This window comes from Gavialis gangeticus, unplaced genomic scaffold (assembly GCF_001723915.1).
Source record: "Gavialis gangeticus isolate Ggan-Ray unplaced genomic scaffold, GavGan_comp1, whole genome shotgun sequence".
NCBI classification, from domain to species: domain Eukaryota; kingdom Metazoa; phylum Chordata; order Crocodylia; family Gavialidae; genus Gavialis; species Gavialis gangeticus.
Genome location: NW_017729031.1, coordinates 72,820,294 through 72,842,289, shown reverse-complemented (window position 1 = coordinate 72,842,289; position 21,996 = coordinate 72,820,294). Strand labels below are relative to the sequence as shown.

Below are 21,996 nucleotides of genomic sequence, written 5' to 3'. Positions count from 1 at the left end.
ATATTGGGGGCCCTGGGGAGGGGGGGAACATAAGCAAAAACCAAAACCTAAAAAATCCCAAACAAATAAATACATATTTTATTTTGACTTGTAAACAGCCAAACAGCTTCATTTTCAGAGGATGTTTATAGAACAATGGGTTGAAAGTCAGCAATATTAATTGACATTATATAAGCTAATGTAAAATACATATGAATTTTTTTTGTTTTATAAGTAAATTTAGTATTAAAGATAGTCTATCTATATGTTAGACGACATTTTTTTATTATTACCTCGAACAGTTCAAGAGCCATTACTCACGCTATAATTAGTATAGGAAAAAAACTGAAGCTTTGTATGTACCAGCATTTTACTTAATGAAACGCATAAAGCCAGTCTCATTTCCCACTCTACAAGTGGATTAGGGTGCTGCAGATAATCTGTGAAGCCCCACGCATCAGCTCATCTACAAAAGGATGTGCAGTCATACACGTACAATCACTAGCTGAAAGGAATACCACACTGCTGTGTCAAAATTACACGCAAAGGGTTACCTTACAATTATTAAATAAGAGCTAAATAATACTCTCACTCTTTAAGCCAATGTTCTCTATCAAGATAATCTGTAATAATAGGTATGGTTTAAAAAAAAAAAAACAACAAAAAACCTCATGCTACATTTCATCAAAATGTTCTTGTATAATATACCAAAATACAAGCCTTAAAAATGTACCTCCAAGTCTGTTCAATGAAAAAATAATTAAAAGAAGAAATTACCAACTTCATTGAACTGTTGCAGTTGTCAAAATATTCCATAGATCCTAATGCTGTAAAATATGTAACAACATTTAAACCACAAAAACCTTTTCAAGCTTTTAAATGCACAATGAACATCTCTTTGGGAAAGTGGGTCAGCATTAGTTATGGGATGCTGCATTGATAATTGTATGGTTAGACAGTTAAAATAAACTGAAACAAGTTATGCTGCTTCTGTTAAAAAAGAAAGGAGGAAGGGATCATGCTTTGTGCAAAAAGACAAACACATAATAGTGTGGACTATTTTTTTGCCCAATTGAAAAAATTCCTTGCACGGTAATAAACTGATCTCACTAACAATATATAAAGCTCTGTAGACAAGAGTCAGATTTATGATTAATAAATTAAAGCTATATTTTTTCATATCAACATTTAAAAAATATTTTTATTTTATCTTTTAAAAGCTCCATCTGGATTTGCATGCTTAGAGAAGACAATGATCACTTTTCCAGAGCATCTTGTGTATGCTCACTCAAGCATGTTGACCAGGTGGTACTTTCAGGCCCTGGTCCTGCATACACTTTCATACAGTCTTAACTTTGAGCACAACATTAATGCCACTGAAGCTAACAAGGCTACTTGAGTGCTTAAAGCATGTACCAAGTGACTACAGGATCAAGAGCATAGCATGAGTTCAATACAATACGTAACAGAAAGAAAGAAAAAAAATGTTTACTTCCACATGCACTGATAACTACAATAAATCATCACTATAGTTTTCCCGCTTTATTTCTACAAATGAATGAGGCAGACCACAAACCTTCCAAAATCAAAAAAGTCACAGAGGCATCACATATTTTATGATTAAAGTTTAAGTATTTAAAAAGAAAAAGGCCTAACATTGACCTCATGGAAATTCTGAAGATCTTTTTTCATAACAATTTTGAAAAATATGAAGGATAGAGAAACTTTTGCACTCAAAGTTTTATTTGACCTAAATTTTACTTGGTTATTCAGTTGGAGGGGAGGAGGGAAGAAAAGAGGGGAAGGAATAGACAGTGGATTAAATTTGTTTGCATAAGAAAGTTACACAAACAATACATCTGTCTACAATGTTAAAAAGAAATGTTCCATGCATTCAAACATTAACATATACTAAATATATATTTATATGTATACATATACACACTAGCATGCATATAGGAAGTGTGTATATTTGTATATATACATATAAATAAAAATTTCTAAATGAATACAAAAAGTGTCAAATATTAAAATTGAAACAGCTTAGTAAGAAAGAAATTCAAAGCTGTGACACACAGCTCTTAACTCAAGCATTTTTATTTAAACACATAAAAGCACAATGAGAGTTTCAACTGTCAATCTTAACTGAATTTCTCGACTTGTCAATTTGTCAGGACCTATGGAGTTTCTCAGCTTTCTGTATTATACTGTGTTGAGAAATAAATATATCTATAATATTTTTAAGGGAATGTCTTCCTACTAGACATTGCTTTATTTTGGCAAAATGCAGCGTATATGAATATACATGTCAATATACTTGATATAGCTGGAGAGATTTTTAATACTTACCAAAGCATGCAATAATAAATCCAGATAAAACTCATCTGAAAAGGACTACATTCAGCCACTTTTCATTAATATTTCAGTTCTACATGGTAATATATATCTATGTTTGCCAAATCACTCTTTTAAACTACTTCAATTTCTTTCTTTGAAAAAACCTGAAACAGTTAAAATGTTTGTAGCATAATGCAACATAATATAATTTTATTAATATCTTAATAGAAATGCATTTTGGGGGAGATGCTGTATGCAAAGTTTAGGCACAGCGTTAGAATTCAGTTACCAGTCCCCCTAAAAATATAAAATTCTGACATTATTTTAAGCAGAGGAGGATAATTTCTGTATTTGTGTATTTTACATAAATTTAACTCTTATTGGCTTTAGTCTACCTTTCTGTACTTACACGCTCTGTTTTGTTAATCTGTGCATGTTCTGTAAGAACTGGTGTCCTAGCTGTTTAGCGTACCATTTTCACCTCTGAAATACCTGGGAGCACAATTTCATAGACAACATTTAACCCGCCAAGAACAATATTACCATTCTTCAAATTCTATGCAGGAACTAGGCTTGTGCCTTCAAAGTAAAAAAACTTGAATATGTGATTATAGAATACTTTATATAAATTTGAAATGCTTAAGAAAGGAGAAACTATGTACCACAAAACATATTCTGACAATTAATTTAATTTTACCACCAAGTAAATTCAATTAAGTTAAAATACAAGGCGAAGTCAAAATAATCTGAATGGATATACTTTATGTCAAACCGCTGAGATTAAAGAAGATACCTGAACTCTAGAAGGGAAGCAACTTCCTTAAGTACAAGCAAAGGCCCAAATACAACAGGAGACAATTCTTGCACATATCTTAAATTGTCCTGTTGTTACATGTTTTGAAACAGATATGCATAGTTCTATTTACATGCCAGACTACCAGGAGGGATAACTGGAGTAAATAGCTTAAATTAATTTAGAAAAAGGTGTGTGTGTACTTACTGTAATTATACTATTAGATATAACAAAAGAAAAGGTCCTTTCTTGTCAAGTGATATGCAGATAACTATCTATGCTTCATAAATTTTTATAAATCTAAAAAGTTGTATCCTGACAATGCACAGGACCCTGGCACAGTTAGCTTTCTCTCTCTCCCCCTATCCTTACTATTTTTGATAATTATTCTATTACTACAAAAAATACTATGAGGTACACTTTTTGTTGGCTGACACTATTTCCAGTGAGATGTGTATCTGGAGCATCACCTCTCTTTCAACAAATTTGTTAGTGGATTTGTATAGGTTACTATTTCCATCCATATCTCCATTTTTGTGCTGTATAGAACTTTTTGCAAGGATTTTCAAAATCTTATTACCACAGTATCTAACTGTCCCATACTAAGTTACCTACATAAAGGAATGGATTCCATTGTCTCTCTCTTCTACCTTCCATGACTGTAGAGAAGTGCCTAGTACAGACACTTCAGTTTCTCCTGAAAAAGACACTGCTCTCCCAGGAGAAACAATGACAGACGGTCAGGCTCGTTCCCCCTAAGTAAAAGTGGCCACCCCAGGAGAAAAATAACCCGGGAATAACCAGGGTTAAAATCACTCCCAGGAGAGTTTCTGTACATACTGCAGGTTCTTCTTGGAGTAGAGAACTGGACTGGTTTTCACATTTTGGACACTTCTAAGTCCTTTCAGTTTCTTAGGCCCCTGCTACGCATTGCACATGTTATGCAATTAGCCAGTTAATTGCACTATAAATTTAGACTGGCCACATGTGGAAAGTAGGACCAGGCACACATGCAGAGTAATTATCACATGATAAAAATGACTATCCAGCTACACAAAGAACCAATCCGCTATAAATTTAGTGCTAAAAAATGTATAACAATTCTATAGCTGGTTTCCAATTTCCATTGCCCTTTAATGTGAATGTGTAGCAGGACCCTTACCAACAGCTTATCTTGCAACATACTCTAGTAGTGGTAAGATTTTGGATTGGTATTTTCTCCCCTGGCAATTACTTCCATAGGTGTCCCCCTCTACCCACTTCCACTGGCCCCTTAGAACACTTCTCTTCAGCTCTCTGAATTATGCAGCATATTACCCGAAGTAGTACAGATGTCTTGAATAGAGACATGGTTACTGATATATCCACATGCTGACATATCAGGAGGTTTGAAGAGGAGGCTCATGGCCTCACATGGGCAATAGAACCGTATCAAACAACTGACAAGATTAGCTATACTAGGGTTAATAAGTTTTTTCCCCAAGAATAAACCACTAGTGATCTGCAGAAAGAACAAAGAGTTCCACAGTGCTAGATCTCCTTGGTTTGACCTGTTGCACTGCAATGAAGACAGCTAGAATGATAAACAATATTTTCCTATTATCACTTTTCTACATAAGCAATTGTTATAATTGCCCTGTATAATTATACATAATATTATATGGTTGAGAATATGGGGAAGCAGCTGCACAACCAGAAGTGAGAGGGATAAGGTCCATAGGAATGTTTTAATTAATATCTAGTTCATCAGCATAAAATTTTTAGAATCCGTGGTGAAGCATTTCAATTGGAAGCTACATGTTTTAAGTCTAAGAGAAAACAATTTGGGGTGTAAGTACAGTTAGAAAGAATAGAGCCCTGAGTAAAGACATAAAATTTTAGATGCATCATTACCACTGGTACACACCAGCTCAGGTGTCATGTAAGCCTGTGTATTACAAGACAGTCTCTCTCAGTAACCCATGCAAACGTAGAGTTAACAAATGCACTGACAATATTAAATGAATGGCAAAAATAACAGAACCACCATTGGTTCTGTGCTAAGATGCATACATGTAATTCCAACTATAGCAAGAGCTGGGCAAGTAATTTCCAAGGGCAGAGCTTTTCATTTAAAATATTAAAATGCTTATGTCAGCAACAACTCATACAGAGTAAAAGGATTCACTCTGAGGTACCTACCCATAAGTATGACAGACCCTAACTGCAGTTATGCATAAGAATCAAGACAAAAACCCTCCTTTTTCCCGTTGCATACAATCTGTTGTACTCTATTTAGAAGGTGCTGTTTTTATTTTCCAAAAAATTAAGCAGATGAAATTAAAGAAGCCTATAAGTAATGGTTGCTCCAAAAAGATAAAAAATGGCCTGAATTCTTAACAGCAAAAGCCTTGCCATGCTTCTTGATAAGCTGACATTAATAAAACTAGATTATAAAATATGTATTTAAATCATCCTAAATTTTTTCTTAAGCGCATTTAATTGCTAGATTCCAAAAGGTCAAATGGTATAAGCAACTATCTTGAATCCTAACAGAACAAATACATCAAAACAGAGGGTAGCATACGGTTTTAACTTAACAATGTTTTACATCTGATTTGTAGATTATTTCAAAACTTAGTTTGTCAGTGGTTTACTACACAATTCATGTGTAAACATATCATTTTTAAAGTCTACAATTTATCTGGACAAAATAGCTAAAAAATACTATACCTAATAATCCTAAAAATAGCTTCTTCCCCCCATATAATATTTCTAGTTTTAGTTATTCAAATGATAATAGCATCTTAGTGGAAGCAATACATGAAATGGTCTAGATACTGTCACTCTGAAAACAAATAATGAAGTGAGTGTGGTATGTGTCTACCAGACGTGCAGTTACTACATGCAAAAAGGTCAATGCAATGTAATACTGTCCATAAAAACATTACATCCAGAAAACCCCCCAAACAGAAACCTTTGAATGAATGTCACAGTGGCATGCAGTAAAACTAAATTTGCTTTATCTATGCAACTACAACATTTTATCAAGAACTCTACATTGGTGCCTTCTACAATAGTTACACCCTTGTGTTTATGACACAGGAGCAAGAACCAGGAGAGCATACTACAGCAGGACTGACATTTCAACAATTCAGACAAATGGGTTACTAGTTCAGATTTTAAAATTCACTGTTGTCAAAGTGAATTTCAATGCTCAGTCAATCTTTAAAAAAAATTAAATGTGAATAAATTTACCTGTCATATTTAAGGCCATTTTCTTTCACCTACAGCTATTAAAGATAAATGTCTTTAGGCAGAAGTTCTTACACCTTCATTAAATATAAAATAGCAGAAAATCATGATCTAGGAATCCTTCATAACTAACAATTTGGGAACAGAAACTAAATAGTATGCTAGAGGCTAAATGTATTTTAAAACATTAAAAAGGAAGTTTTTCCAAGCACAACGCTTTATTTTCATCATTTTATTTTTTTCATATCAGAACTACAGGGGATTGAAATATTTATAAAATTCAGTCAGTTCTAGACAGGGTTCTACAATTACGAAACTAGATTTAACTGCAGAGTTTAACGTAAAAGGTAGGGTACATATATTGTGGTGAGGTTACATACACTAATATAGCAAAACCCACTTGATTTACAACTTTTAAAATACTCATGCACAACCATACTAATGGCAAAATCCTTTTTTCCCAAAACGTAAGCATGTATTTATACAGAAACATGCATTAAGGGTGCTACAGCCAGCACGTAATCTAAGGTTTATTCAAAATGTACATAGTCGTTAGTTCCCACAAACCACTCATTAATTAATTTCATGTTTCATATCCAGATTAAGACTAAAAGGTGATTTAGCTGCACAAAAGATTAATTGTGGGCAAGTTTAATATTAAAGGAATGCATGGGAAGTTAGTTGTGAATTGCTTGCCTTTATAAATTAAGTTATAACACATTCTGATTTCATCTAAAAATATAAAAAAAAAAAAAGAAAAGGATTTTTCCGTTGTAATTCTGTGATGGACAGAAAACTTAAGTTTAGCAGCACACACATAAGTCCTATTCACTAGGTGAGAGATTTAGTGAATAACTGAGGATGTCCTTAGCCTTTGATGATAAGTAAAAGGCATTGCTTGTGAGACAACCATGACAAATGATTTCTCAGTGAGAGGAAAAAACATAATAAAAGATTTCATTTATTTTTCTGGTTTACCCAGCATAAAAGATACGAAGTGGATGGGTAAATAAAGAAAATAAAATTCCAAGAAAGAAAAAGTCAGCATTTTAGCTGCATGACACTTCCTTTCTTTCTGAAACTATTAACAAGATGCGTTGTGTATCAAAATATTACAACTCGTCTTCATTCCAGATTTCATTTCTCTACATACATTAAAAGAAAGCAGCCTATGTAAACGCTGCACAAGATAAGTCTTCTGTATACTAATGCAATATTCAGAGCAAAACTAAATGTGAATTTTATACCTTGATTAAGGAAGTGACCACAATTGCTCCAGCATTCACCATAGGATTGTGAGGTCTGTCTGAAAAACAAACAATTTTTCAATTATTTGTAAATCCTTACAGCTGAAGTATACCGATAGTGTAAACAAAACCAGCTAATATGTATCCAATTAAAAAATATACATCTATGCACTTGGACCTACAGTATTTATAAACTTAAATGACCTATTTCATCAGTGTGACACACAATTTTCTGTAGTGAAGCATTCTAAAGCCTACAGAATATCTTGCCCTAATATTATTGATCAACCAAAACTGTAAAATTCAAACAGTAAATTTGACTATTCATCTTCAATTTACCTGAAGTTTACATAGGGCCCCACAATTCAGGAAAAAGTAACGTGGTTGAAAAATATCCTCCCCCTCAATAGTTTGAATAATCTTTGGTGCAAAGTTATCCTGTCATGCTAATTTAAGTATTTTACAGGGGTAAGGAATGGTAGATAGAAAGGATAAAACACACATCAAACCGAGTTTTTCCAAATACACAAGTATCTATTAACTGACAGTTTCACCATTCTAGCTGCCATATTTACCCAAACCCAAAACAAGTTGTTGTGTCCCTGTCCCCTCCCCCCACATGCAATATGGCGGGGGGAAAGAAAGAAACCTCATCTTAGATTTGGTACAAGTCCAAGCAGGCAGCTACTTTGGCTCCAGTTCCATTCTTGCTCCAGGCCCTGGCACAGGTGGAGATTGCATGTTATGGGGTGGGAGGAGTGCAAGAAAAATAATGTGGTATGACCCAGGGGGTGCAGGGGTAAGATCTTAAGACTGCCACACAATGCCACACGTGATTCACAATACTGCTGGGTGTGCAAACACCTACACAAGATTTGCAAAATAAACCTAGAGATTTCAAATAAAAATCCATAGCGTCAACAACAACCTGACATGCTACAGTCTTGCTGAGTTCTTTGCAACGCAAGAATTGCTCTATTATTTTTTCTGCAGACAAAAATGAGCGAAAGCTAAGAGCTAGTATTTTCTGAGGGAGACCTCAAGTCTAACAATGTTGAGAACCACTCCTTTAAAGGTATTTTTTTGAAAACCTGTTCAATATTTTTAAGCTCTCTCAGTACATCAATTTTCAATTAAGAGAAAATACTGATTTGGAGCCTTGAGCTTGCACACAGGATGCCTGCCTGGATTTAGAGAGTATTCAAAGCCCTAGACCTGTGGTTCTCAACCTACTTGCCATAGTGGGCCACATTTGCAGCTCTCAATATGTTATGTGGGCTGCACCCCACAGCTGAGGAGTCCCCAGCTGCCAGAGCTACAGGACCAGGGCCAGGAGCCACCTACTCCCCCTTACCACCCAAGTAGTGCCCAAGCCTGAGGGGCCACCTGCAGGAGGCAGCAATTGCTGCAGCCAGAGTAGAGTAAGCATGGAGCCCAGTTCTCTCCCCCCATCCCCTGCAGGTGGCAAAGCCGGAGCAAAGCCCATGGTGGGTGGGCAGATCCAGGCAGGACTTGGAGCTGGCAAGGCTTGGTGCCACTGCTGGGAGCCCCACGCTGGCTACCCCAGCCATGGTGAGGTGCCCCCTGCCCACCCTGCAGCAGTGGTGGCACAGAGTTGTGCCCCCCACGGCTGCCAGATGGGCAGAGGGTGCCTCACCATGGGAGCATGGGGCTCCCAGCAGCAGCAATGAAGCTTCCCAGCCCACTCTGCCATGGAGGCCTCTGGGGGCAAGGGAGCTGGGCAAGGAGCCCTGAGCCAGCATCAGGCAGGCCACTTCTGAACCTAAATCTGGGGGCATGTGTCCCGCCCCCCATGCCTCCCACCCCAGGAGTGCACAGAGCAGCAGGAAGTTGCCCCCCCCAGTCCCCACTGTTGCCCACATGAGCCGCCTGTGGCTACAATCCCACTCCCCAGCCGGACCCTGCAGCCACACATTCCCTCCCCAGCCCTAGGTCCCACATGCTGCCCCACCTTTACCCTCCCTTACTCTACTCCCTCCCTCACCATGGGGAGCTCAATCTGCCCCCGCCTCCCCCCTCCCCCCTGCATAGACTTACCTGGAGGGATCTGCAGGAGCTCCTCTTTTTGCCTGGCTACCATATGCATATGTATGCACACATACACACACATCGTGCGCCCTGCCTCCCATCACCCTCCTCCTGCTCCAGCTGGAACTCTGCCAGCCTGCAAAGGGAAACTCACCATTTGCCATGTTTTTCTCCCTGAGTAAAACTGTGGGAGCCAATCCTTTTTTTTTTTTTTTTTTAAACAGGATATCACGTGGGCTGCAGCAGTGTGCTGATTGGGCTGCATGAGGCCCACAGGCTGTGGGCTGAAAACCACTGCTCTACACTAATGGGCCTGGGAAGGAGAATACTTGCCCAGTGGTAGACTTGATGACTGAGTTCTGCTCAGTGAAATTTTGGAACTTGACTATTGGGCTTTGCCCAACTGAATTTGGAACTGATTTGACCTTGAGAATTTTTTTTTAAGTCTGTACTATATATATGAGGGTGCCAACATGCTGCTCAAAACTGTATTTATGGAGTACCTGTGCTAAAACTTGCAGCAGTTTCAAAAAGAGGTAACGTGCATCAATTCTGGACAAACTAAGTGTGTGGGTACAATAGGCAAGCTACTATAGCCATGTTTAATTTCAATGTTACTGTTTTCAATTTTGGTCCTCATTTCTAGCGTTCAGGGAGAGCAGTGTCTCATGCAAACTATGCATAAGTGCAAAGTTTGTGCCATATGTAACTAGGTACAAGAGTGCTGCTTAAAAATGTGTTTATGCAGTACCTGTACTAAAAGTTGCAAGAGTTTAAAAAAAACCCATAAAATGCATCAGTTCTGTATGAACTAATTCTGTGGGCACTACATGCAAGTTATTCCAGGTATGTCAGTAACTTGTGAAAGCACCCTTAAATCAACTTCATAATTGGCTTCCATTATCAAGTACATGCTGCTTTGGCAGCAGTTTAATGATAGACAATGTATTTAAGACAAGGGACTTCTTCCCCGGGCTGACTGGGGGGACAAAAACTTGTTTTGTAGTCAAGTAAATATGGGAAAGGGGCCACTCTTCCATGCCTTCTGCCCAACTACTGCAGATTCATAATAAGTGCTTTAGCAAATTCCCATGAAGTTACTCCGTACGCAAGTTTAATTTTTTGCCGCCTCAGCTCAAATTATGTTATTTTTCTCTGCCAATTTTTTCTGTTCACTCCCCTTGGTTGACCTGATGTCCTATTTGTGTCGACTCCCTAGCTATTTGGCTTGCTATCTCCAAGCATAAAAAGAAAAAGTTGCCATTGCATACAATATGTATTTTAAGTCATCATGTCAAATATGTCAGGTTTATAATGAGATGTCAAGTAGGGCATACTAAGCCCTTGTACGGGTGCTAAAAGCAAACTGAAGCAAATGCAAGGAGATTTTCTGCCTACCAAGGACAGATCACAGACACCCCTTTAATTCAGAAGCAGTACAGGTGATATCAGCACTGTGCCACTCTTGGAAACATGGGTGAGAAATATGGCTCTGCCTACCTGCTCCCACTCCACACTCTGCCAAGCCCATAAATGAAAGCATGGAGGCATCCTGTCCTTTGAGTTGTTCTCAGCTTCTGCCTTGTCCATGCTTGAGACTCCCCTCCCTGTAATGGACAACACCCCTGAAACTGCTTCATCACCCTCATCTCAGAGTTTGGCAAGTAGATACACTAGAGAGATGGCCATCATCTGTCCAAGGTACGAACCAATAGCAAATGAAGCTGCAGAGCAGGATGACTTTCCATATGGGCTGTACCAGCCATGCCAAGACCCTAGCCTAGGTACATATGAGGGCATGGTCAAATATACATCTAGAGTGGTTGCAGAAGGGGATGGGGAGCAGCTGCTTCACACTCCACAACTCTTATACATGCAAAAGCTGGGACCCATAAAAGATGTAACATTATCCAAGGTCTAGATTTGGATCAGTTTGGCAACATTTGTAATGCTTCTGTGATACACACAAACTGTTACAGCATAACAACTGCTGCAAGCCCCAGAGCTGCAGCTCCCCCTTCCCCTTTCAAAACCATTCCAAGCGTGGGTTGTCCATGTCCTCCGACAGCTGGTGCTACCAGTTTCATTGCTACTTACACTGGAGGCAGAGCCATGTGCTGCAACCACACCGTCAGGTATAATACAGACTTACCTTAAGACTAAATACAGACAGTCAAAAAGCATGAGGGGAGGGGGGGCGCTAGAGCACACCTCCCAGCCTGACAGCCACTGCCAAAGAAGGGACTGAAGCTCCAAGACTTTTCCCCACTCCCTGCTCAAGCAGAGGGGGTCAGGCCAGGCCTCAGCCCCGGGCTAGTACGCTGAGCTGGCAAGGGAAGAAGGCACCAGGGACAGGTGTGTGGTGGAAGCCAGGGAGACATAAGCCCGGGGCAGGGGGTGTTTGTGGAGGCTTAAGCCCCCTGGCATTAGTTGGCCTGTCCATGTTTCCCTGCCTGGCTGCCTTCTGGGGGAGGAGTAGGGCAGTACTTAAGGCCAAGAAGGGGTAGAGTGGACCCAAGTTGAAAATGGGTAGGAAAACTACAGGTGGCAAAAATTTTGGACACTAGGTCATCCCCACTGATTCCTATAGGAGGCTTTCCATCCCCCCTTGAGGCAGGCCCCATGTCTCTCGGTGCTGCATGCAGGCAGGCAGGAGGTCCAGTTATACACTGGATAGGTGGAAAGGGAGATAGGTCAGAGCCTTCCTGTGCAAGGGTCAGTCTCCCTGCCTGCTGCAGCACCACACCAGGCACTAGGTCAACCCTGGGGGCATGTGGGGGAAGAAGAACAGGAGAAGAGCCAGACCCTTCCTGCCCTGCCAGCCTGCCAGGGACTGCCCACCACCCGCCCCAGGAACACCCAAGCTGCGATCTAGGGCTAGGGAAGGAGTTTAAACTCGTCAGGGTTTTCCTGGTGGGGAGAGCAGTCCCTCTCAAGCTGTTGGTTCCCCCCACACACCCCACTCCTCACTCGAGCAGAGAGCAGGAGCATGACCACACCTCGGTCCAGGGCCAGCACACTAAGCCAGGGAAGGGGTTTTAAATGCTGTTCCTGGCCCTGGACCCCAGCCAGAGTGGGCACTGAAGGGGAACTGCCATGCATCTATCCTCCCCCACTCCCCCGGCTCAAGCGGAGAGTGGGGGAAGGGGTGGCCACACCCTAGCCCAGGGTGCTGAGGTGGGGGGGTGGGGTTTAAACTCCCCACCCCCGGCCCCAGACTCCAGCCTAGGTCTGGGGGGGAGCCCCTGCCAAGCTTCTACCACCACTTCCCTCTAAAGGGGAAGAAAGGACAGCCTTCAGCCAAGGTTTCTCCCTCGCTCCAGCAGAGACGGGGTGTAGCCACTGGGGCTTAAGCCTTCTCCCTGGCCCCAGACCCCAGCTGGGGTATGCCTGGGGGAGGGGGGGCAGTGCCTCCCATGCTTCCCCTCCACCCTCTCCGCAATTCCAGCAGCAAGTGGAGAATAGCCTGTCAGGGTGTAGCGAAAATAGATACTTTTCTCTATGTTTCTTTGTTCCTTGTTTTAGTATTAACCCCTGCATTCTGTAATTTTCCACCCACATAGTACAGGATAGCCCACTACGTATGTCTTATAGGTTGCTCAGGTTTTGGTTTGAAATGACCAATCAAAATGTAACACGTCAACTGAAAAAAATGCTAGCTCAATAAAAGCCATGTGTGCTCTTTGTTTACGGTCGGCACTGATCTGAGCAACAAGCTCCTCTGTCGGCCTGCTTGCAAGCAATAAAATAGAGTTGGACCCAGCCTGAAAGTGTGACTCTCCTAGAGGTGAACTGGACTAGCCTCCAGGGGATAAAATCAGCAATTTATGCAACAAGGGGCTGCACCACTGCCACGCAGACCCCAGCTGGGGTCCCATGCCGGTGGGAGTGAGATTTCCCTTCCTCCCCTTGGCCTGAGCCTGCCAGCCCATGCCCCCCATCCCCTTCACTCCAGCATAGAAAAGTCTGGCATGGGCTGCTGCCTGCCCTCCCCCACAGCAGACCCAGCTGTGGTCCTCAGCCAGGTTTCCCACCCCCACCCCCTTGTCAGTCAGCCTTCACTGCTCTGCCTTGGGAGGAGAGAGGCAAGGCCAACCCTGTTCTCTGGAGCAGACAGCACAGCACAGCACAGCATAGGGCTGCAAAGCATCCTGGGATGCTGGGGTACTGATTTTACTTGAACCAGGAAGGGGTCTGGGACAGAAGTTTCATAAACTGGTTTGACCTAAATCAGGTAAGTATGATACTACTTTCAACCAGGTTTATCTTAAACTAGTTTCTGCCATTTTGAAACTAATTTATGTGCACTGAACTTCTGTTCTGTTACAGATTTAAACCAGTTTCTGATCATTTAAACCCATTTATGTGCATCTTCTGTCTCTAGCCCAAAAGGTCAGGGCCTAGCCCTAACTTTCATCCTAGACAAAACTTTCTGTTATGTCCTTACTACATATTCATTCAAGTATAAATATAGATATAATTAACAGATAGATATCTATGCTTTAGTGAACTGAAGTCTTTGTTTCAATGCGAATGTACTTAGCAGCAGAAGAAAAAGGAAACCAAAATTCTCATCAATATATGTATTTAGTAACAGTACTTTAAGAAAAGAAGTCTCATTTTCTCTGCGCCACAGTTTGTTTACAAACAATAGGAATAATGCCCACCTCTGTTATGTAATTTAAAAAAATCAATGGATGAAAAATATTCTATCAATACAAACAAAAAAAATCTCTTGTAAAACATACCAATCCCCCCTTTTATAGTATGTAGTACAATAAGAAAAGCCAAACCACACACCTGATTGTGGTTAATTGGAGAATACAGACCTGTGTTAGCTTTTTTAATATTAAAAAAGTGTTCTTTACAACATCTTTTCTTATAAGTCTTCTCACATCAGACTCAAGATCTGAATACTACTATAAAAGAACATATCACAAAAACTGAATCTATACTAAGCACATTAAGTGATACTCTCATGCATAGTAATTAAATTAATAAACACAATAGATTCATCTTAATTCTAAAATTTAGAGCCAATATTTATTATTTTCTGAATCATAAAATCAGCTACATATTGGAAGAGGAAGCATTTAATTAACTGCATTTGAAGTACTCCATGTTATACCATACATACATTTTTTTAAACCTATGAAAACCCAAAAGTATACAAGCACGAGATTCAGGACGGACAGAAGTCAATTTGGGATTAGTTCCTTAAATTCAGAAAGCTACCTGAAAAAGGGGTATCCCATAATGCTGCAGAGCTATAAAACAAGAAATTTCTACCAGTAAGAAAAGGAAACTCCCAGCTCCCTAAAACAGACAAAGCATAGCTCTGAGCCACTGAAAATGCCTAGATACTTTTATAATTATATTTTTTACTAGAAAAAAGTTATCTTTGATAATTTTTTGCATGTTTGAAAAAGTTTCACATTTTCTGTGTTCCTCTTGGCACTACAAATACAGACACAAAAATACAAAAAAGTCCAATCCCTAATAAAACTAAATTAAAAAATAAACAAACAAAAATGCTTATTTAACTGTAAATGCAGTGCTAATGATGTTTTCATATAGCTTTAAGTCAGTACAATCTCCCCTTTTATTTTATATATACATCTATAATATCATGTTATATATGTATTAACATGTGTATCACCCATAAGTACATTACTATGTTCACAGAGAGAGCAATGTACAACCTCCATTTAAAACTGATCATTTTGCTTACAAAAGATCCAAATGGGTACAGGATAATCTACTGCACCAAAGATCACATATCTTGGGTTAAATTAAAGCCAGACATTAAACCAAAAACCTATTCTCTTGGTATAATTAACACAGTGATTCTCAACCAAGGTGCTGCAATGCCCTCCAGTCCCTTGAGATACTCTCAAGGGTGCCACGCAATGTTAGCACCCTTACGTGTTCAGACGTGATTCAGAACATAAACCCAGAGATTTCAAGTAGGTATCTGTGGTGTTAAAACCATTCTGACCTGTTGTGGTCTGTGTTCTTCACAACAGAATAACTGCTATATTACTTTTCTGTACATAAAATGAGTAAAAACTAGGAGCTGGCATGTTCTAAGAGGTGCCTCGAGTTCTTAAAAGGTTGAAGACCACTGAACTAAGGTATATACGGCAGAAGACAGGGTAAGATGGCATCTTATAAACTAATTTAGTCTATGTAAATATACAAAAAGCTGCTTTTTAGTAATACTCCAACTTCTTAGACAAGAAACTTTTTAAGGCAAGAACCATTTTCACTCTTTAGTGTTCGTTTGGCATCTAACATTTGTGGACTCAAGCAGAAACAAAAGAAACAGATCATATATAGCTGTAAACTGTTCCCATTTTTCAGTGAGGAAAAAAAAAACCATGGTCATATTTCACCATCCATTTTCCAATGAGGAAAAAAACATGCTCATATTTCACCAAATTACTAATGTAATAGAATGCAGAAATATATTGTCAAGATTTAATTTTAAATTTTATAAGCAAGTTTCAGGGAGATGATTTGTAATGAATATGCCTTTCAAGCATATATATTTTTTAAATTTTGGTATGAAAAAATAAAAATTAAGTATTTTTCTCAATAAAAGCATCATATCTCCAAGCCAAATTCTATTAAATATTGATTACAGTACCATGACAACAGAAGTGCTATCAGCTCTCTTACTGGGCAACAGCCACTAGAAGTATTTGTGCTGAAGAAATAAATTCAGCATTTCTTCCAAGGCTACATGAGTTATTCCTTTTAGACTGTAGTCTCCTGTTTTATAAGCACCACTTTCATTCACAGGCACCATTGTATGATGCAGAAGCAGAAGTCTAAATATTGTATAGAAAAATTATTCCTGAAGTATTTTGTAGAAAACAATTTTGTTTTGACCATTTGTTTTGAATCAGCAACTTGGCTTTTTCAGCATGGGTAAATGTGTGGGAAGACATTCTCAATATCCTCTTTACTATCTTGTAACTAAGCTGAACTGAGAAAGCAATTTATAAATAGATCATAGAATATAAGACGATAAGCACAGTTCCAATCACAAAAATATTATTTTGCAGAACTTACTGCAGAACTGTGGCAAGAATTTTAGTTTCATAGTTGTTCACGGCCGGAAGAGACCTTACAGATCATCGGGTCTAGACCCCCTGGCACATGGGCAAGAAAGACTGCTGGGATCAAATGATCCCAGCAAGATGGGCATCAAGATGTTTTTTGACAATTGCCTGGGTGGATGACTGTACCACCTCTGGGAGGAGCCTGTTCCAAACCCTCCCCACTCTATTTAGTCCACTGAATAAATACAATTTTATGACAACTTTTTGCAAAAATGTCTGGTGCAAATATTTCTAAAATTAAACATAGGTAGCTTAAGGAAAAAAAACTTCATTTTAAAAATGAATGAAGCATCTGTCTACTGTGGCAATATGGCAAAATCAAGTAAATGATAAAAGAGAGCAAACTGCACAGGAAAATATTTTCAGAGTTTCTAACCAATAATAAAACTAGGCAAACATTTTATATTAAATGTTAAGAACTCAAAATAAATGTTAGAAACATAAATGAGATTTCTCACTTTAGAATATTCTGAATTCAAAAGGATTTCCATTAAAAAATACTTACCATCTTCATTCAGGAATAGCTTGTTGAACCTTAATCCACTAGGCTCTTTACCAACATATCTGTGTACATACTCTGTGCCAAGGTCATTAACAGAAATAGCATATTTCAAAGGCTTTACACAGGACTGAAGACAAAACGGAACTTTAGTATCTCCAACAGAGTGCCTGGTAGAGAAAAAGATGAAAATATTTAGAATTGTCTATTTTCTTCTTGAGAACTTGCACTTATAAATGTTCCACTAATTTCTTTATCAGACTAATAGGGACACTGGTACTATACATATTATTGAATCAGGTTTTTTTTAAAAAGAGCAAAAACTTGTGCTTTGAACCTTGTAAAGGCAATAATAAAAATTCAAAGGCTGGTCAAGCAAGTGAGAAAAAGGAAGCAACTGACTTGTCAAAAGTCTGGAGATGACTGCACCAATGTTGCATTCTCCAAATAGGAATTCCTGCTGAAGGTATTTCATTACAACCCAAAGGGTTAAAGGTATTTTTAATGAGATAATTCAAGAAGCCCAACATGACTTTGAGCTACCAGGACTGAAAGATTAGGTATTGAAAATTAAAATTTCAAAAGCGTCTCTGTGTAACTTCTGTTCTTTAGTGAAATAATGAAATACAATGCTTTGGAAACATTTATATTAAAACAAACTAAATAAATAATTCATAATGAAAAGTGCAAAACTGACTACGGATTCAATTAGACCAGCAAAAACAGAAAAAATTGACTTAAATGTTGAATTCCAAGATGGCCAAGTTGTCTGTCAGTTAAGTTTTAAGATATTACTTACTATTATTTGCAAGAGATTTGTGTAAAAAAGTCTCTAAAGAAGTACACAGAATCACTTTGACTCTATTAATAGTATAATGCCTTTCGTTATTATGTTCTGTAACTTTTTTAACAAAGCAAAATGACAGCCTAAGAAAGAGTAATCTTTTGTTTACATTTAAAGGGCCTTTCAACAAGGAAATTAAAGCTCAAACCTTATACTGGTATATCACTATGCTAATACGGAAGGTTATGTAGTATTTTCATTTCAATGCTTACCACAATAAGTGGCATATGACAGAACTGAGGCAGACAAGGTTCTTTGGGTAAATCTGGTATCTTTTATTAAACCAACTAAAATACTTGGAAACATTCTTCTTTGCAAGCTTTTGGATACAAACACCATTCTTCGGGCACAGGAAGTGCACCTTTGAGGAAGACCTCAAATGAACAGTACTATCAGGGATCCTGTGTTGCCAAATATCAAAAGGCAAAGCTCTGGACAACAGTGTCATCAAGCATACACAAAGCTGTTTCCATTGACCAGGAAATACCAAAAAAATTTCTTCACTGACTGACCCATAAGACATCATCACAATTAGAGAGGGACTCTGTCACTATAGCTTAGAGTCATTCAAAAAGTGAAACTGTAAATGGCTAAAAACATACCTTTGTCCATCCACTGTACAAAGTGACACTCCCCATAAGTCAGGGCTGAACTTTGCCAGCTGTGGAATATAGTCAGCAACCTACCCATAACATGGGATAAAATGAAAGAGAAACATTTTGAACAACATGATTAACTAAGTCAGTTCTACCATAGTACTTATTTTCATTAAGTTCATGTGGAATGGAATGACTAAATTATTCTGCCAGCAATCCAAAACCTTCCTACAAATATACTGGAAAGCATTTCTTATCACAATTTAAATTTCAGCTTGTTCCAGAAAAAAATAATGTCCCAATATTTATAACTGTTCAGGATTTTCAAATTATGCATGTAATTAACTTCAAATAAAGTTTTCAAAGAATCTTTTATAACACAAAATTAATGAAAGCAAGAATGAATGCAGTGATTTAACAGAATTATTGTATTGGCAACAATGTGTTAAAATTCCCTCCGCATTCCTTCGTCTCTCACAGGCTATCCTTACTTGACAAGTTAACCAAGCATTAGAAGTCTCTTGCAGATGAGCTCATATCAGCCAAATTATACAAAAAAATCCCTTATTTTTTGCACCTGCCAAGCACACATGCCCACACTATTACATCACCAAATAAATGATCCAATTACGCTTACACAGTTACAGATATAATTTGGCTCAGAAGACTTCAGAAGCAAGCCAAGTTTGCTAACATTAGGAAACTACTCCAATTAGGAAACAAACAAAGGAGTTTGGTTAATTTCCAAAAACTTTAAAAGTTCAGCAAGGTTTTTCTGAACAGTGAAAATATATCAAAGCATTGGACAATGCACACTTAATGCATACTGGTTTATTTAAATTGAAGCATGGAAATGAAGAAAACGCAACAACTCAAAAAAAAAAAATCACTCTACAACATAGTTCAGTCCGTTTCCGCTTCCAAAACATTGTTTTTAAAAATACATGAAGGAAAAAAAAAACTGCTTCTACTCAAAACTGTGGCTCTTCTGAGGCTGGGCAATTTTATGAGAGTGAACCTCCTCCCACCTCTCCACAAATCAAAGAACATCTGCCCTTTAAGAAAATAAAAGTACCTTTCCTCCAGATTGTTTCTTAGCGCTTTCATACAATTCATCAATATGTGAAGTAAATGACATAAAATCTGGTATGACAAACTTTCGCCTGAATGCTTGAGTAAGCAGCACAATATTGCTTTGTACACACCTACGGAACACAAGAAAATGATTGTATTAGTAATTATGCGAAAAGTCTAATTTGTCAGAGAAACGTAGCAAGGACAATACTCCAGGCCTTGCCTATAAGTACTGAATGGTATTGCGTGTGAGAGTCTGGCTAGACAATCAGACAACTTTGACATTTTGTGCCTACAAGAATAATTCTTTATTAGAAAGTCTTCTAGTCCACAACAGAGGTGGGGAAATCTTAAATATATGGTTATAGTAGTCGCATTTTACAGTTTTATGCTTTAATGGTTTTAGACTTTTACTTAAGTTTCACAGTTGTAGAGGCACACTGCATTTCTCGTTGCCTGTGGCCACCTGTAACCCTGTTTAGGGGTGCCTAAGTTCCAATGGTTGCCCCTTCCTCAAAGCCCCATTTCTAACTGGCTCGTACCATGAACTGCATGAGAGCTGCAGAAAATTTCAGGAAAGAAGATAAGATGAGCACTCCCTCACTCTCTATTCTAAACAGCAGAAGTTTGGATATAACAATGCTTAAACTGGAGATTAGAGAACAGTTGGTAGCTCCTGAAAAACAACTCTGCGCCAAGTTGCCACCAGGCCAAGAGTGCCTCTCCTAGAATCAGACCCTCTAGGTACACTGCTTTTCAAGCTTTTTACATTTGCAGACCTCTAAAAATTTTTAAATGAAGATGCAAACCCCTTCAGAAATTCTGAGTGGAGGTGTGGATTCCTGCGACCTTTAAGTGGGGGTATTCACCTACTTTTGATTAATCTTTCCCAGACCCCTCAGATATAGTCTGCAGACCCCCAGGGGTCCGAAGACCACAGGTTGAAAACCACTGCTCTAATAAGTTTGAGGAGATTCCAAGCAAGGTGTGAGGGCCTACGGTAGCTGTACCGTTTGATGTCATAGCTGGATTCGGGGAAAAAACTAAAAAAATTGAAAAAAAAATTGAGAGCAACAAAGGAGACAAAGTAAAGAGAGGGGTCAAACCACAAGAAAACAGAGGAGTAGTTATTACAGGCAAGGATTTTTGTGATGTACCTTTTACTGGACTCACTGTGTAGTTGGAAAAATTGTTGAATAAATTTTCAAACATAAAGGTTTCTTTAAAAGATCTGTGAATCTAGGGGACACCTGAAGAAGGATACTTTTATGATGCACATACTTTCAAATATAAAACATCCTCCTTCACACTGCTGGTTCAACAAGAAAAAAGATCACAGATAGCCCATCCCACTCATATATTTCCTGGACCATCACTGCAACAACACTTCACCCCTACTATAACCCAGACACAGCATAAGGAGATACATGTGGAAGCAGAACAGGAAGATATTTACACCAGTGAGGTTCAACCCAAAAACCTATAGAAATCTGGCAATATATTACCAGATATTCAAACTCATATAATCAAACATTGTGTGATTTTGCTTATTTTCTGAGGTATTTGCACACAGTGAAAATTTACATAATGGAAACTAAAACATAGGAGTATGTTGCAAAGGACATGGCATTCTTTTGGTAGGCTCCTGGTCACTCTAGAACAGGAACAGGCAATTATTTCGGCTAGAGAGACACTTACCAAGTTTTGGCAAGCTGTTGAGGGCTGCACAGGTAGCCCCACCCCTTGACAAGTGTCTCACCCCCTGGTCACCATCTTGGGACTGGAAGTCCTGCCCTCCCCAATGCCTGACCTTTGTCACCAGAAGTCCCTCCCCTTGCCCCCAGAAGTATACCTTTCAGCAAGGGGGTTTGCCATCTCAGAACCACAAAAATACCAAATGATATTCTAAAAAATCAGAAATCTTCTACAACATTCATCAATTTGATTTCAAAAAATATTTTTGTCCTGATTTACCTGCGTTTGTGTAGTGTACCTAGAGGTGATTGTATAATAGCTTACAATGAAGTCTTACTCTTGCATATTGTGGTGGGGTTGTGGGGGGTATAGATGGGTGGGTATGGTTTTATGGGGAGTTGTAGGGGAGTGTGTGTGGGTATGGGGGGAGGGTGGTGGCATGTGGAAGGAGAGGATAACTGGGGTGTGAGGGGGTGTGGGCTGTGCATGTATGGCAGTGCAAGGGAGGGCGTGGGACTCCCA

General features: G+C 38.9%; 1 protein-coding gene across 1 annotated transcript in view; it reads right to left on the bottom strand.

The window, feature by feature from the left end:
* Nucleotides 1-21,996, bottom strand: part of GLS (glutaminase) — a 136,689-nt gene that overhangs the window by 72,994 nt on the left and 41,699 nt on the right. The window contains exons 4-7 of the mRNA XM_019522876.1: nt 19,781-19,910; nt 18,712-18,791; nt 17,272-17,435; nt 7,591-7,649 (exon numbers count right to left, since the gene is read on the bottom strand). Coding sequence (XP_019378421.1) covers nt 7,591-7,649; nt 17,272-17,435; nt 18,712-18,791; nt 19,781-19,910 — 433 coding nt within the window. The remainder of the gene's footprint in view (nt 1-7,590; nt 7,650-17,271; nt 17,436-18,711; nt 18,792-19,780; nt 19,911-21,996) is intronic.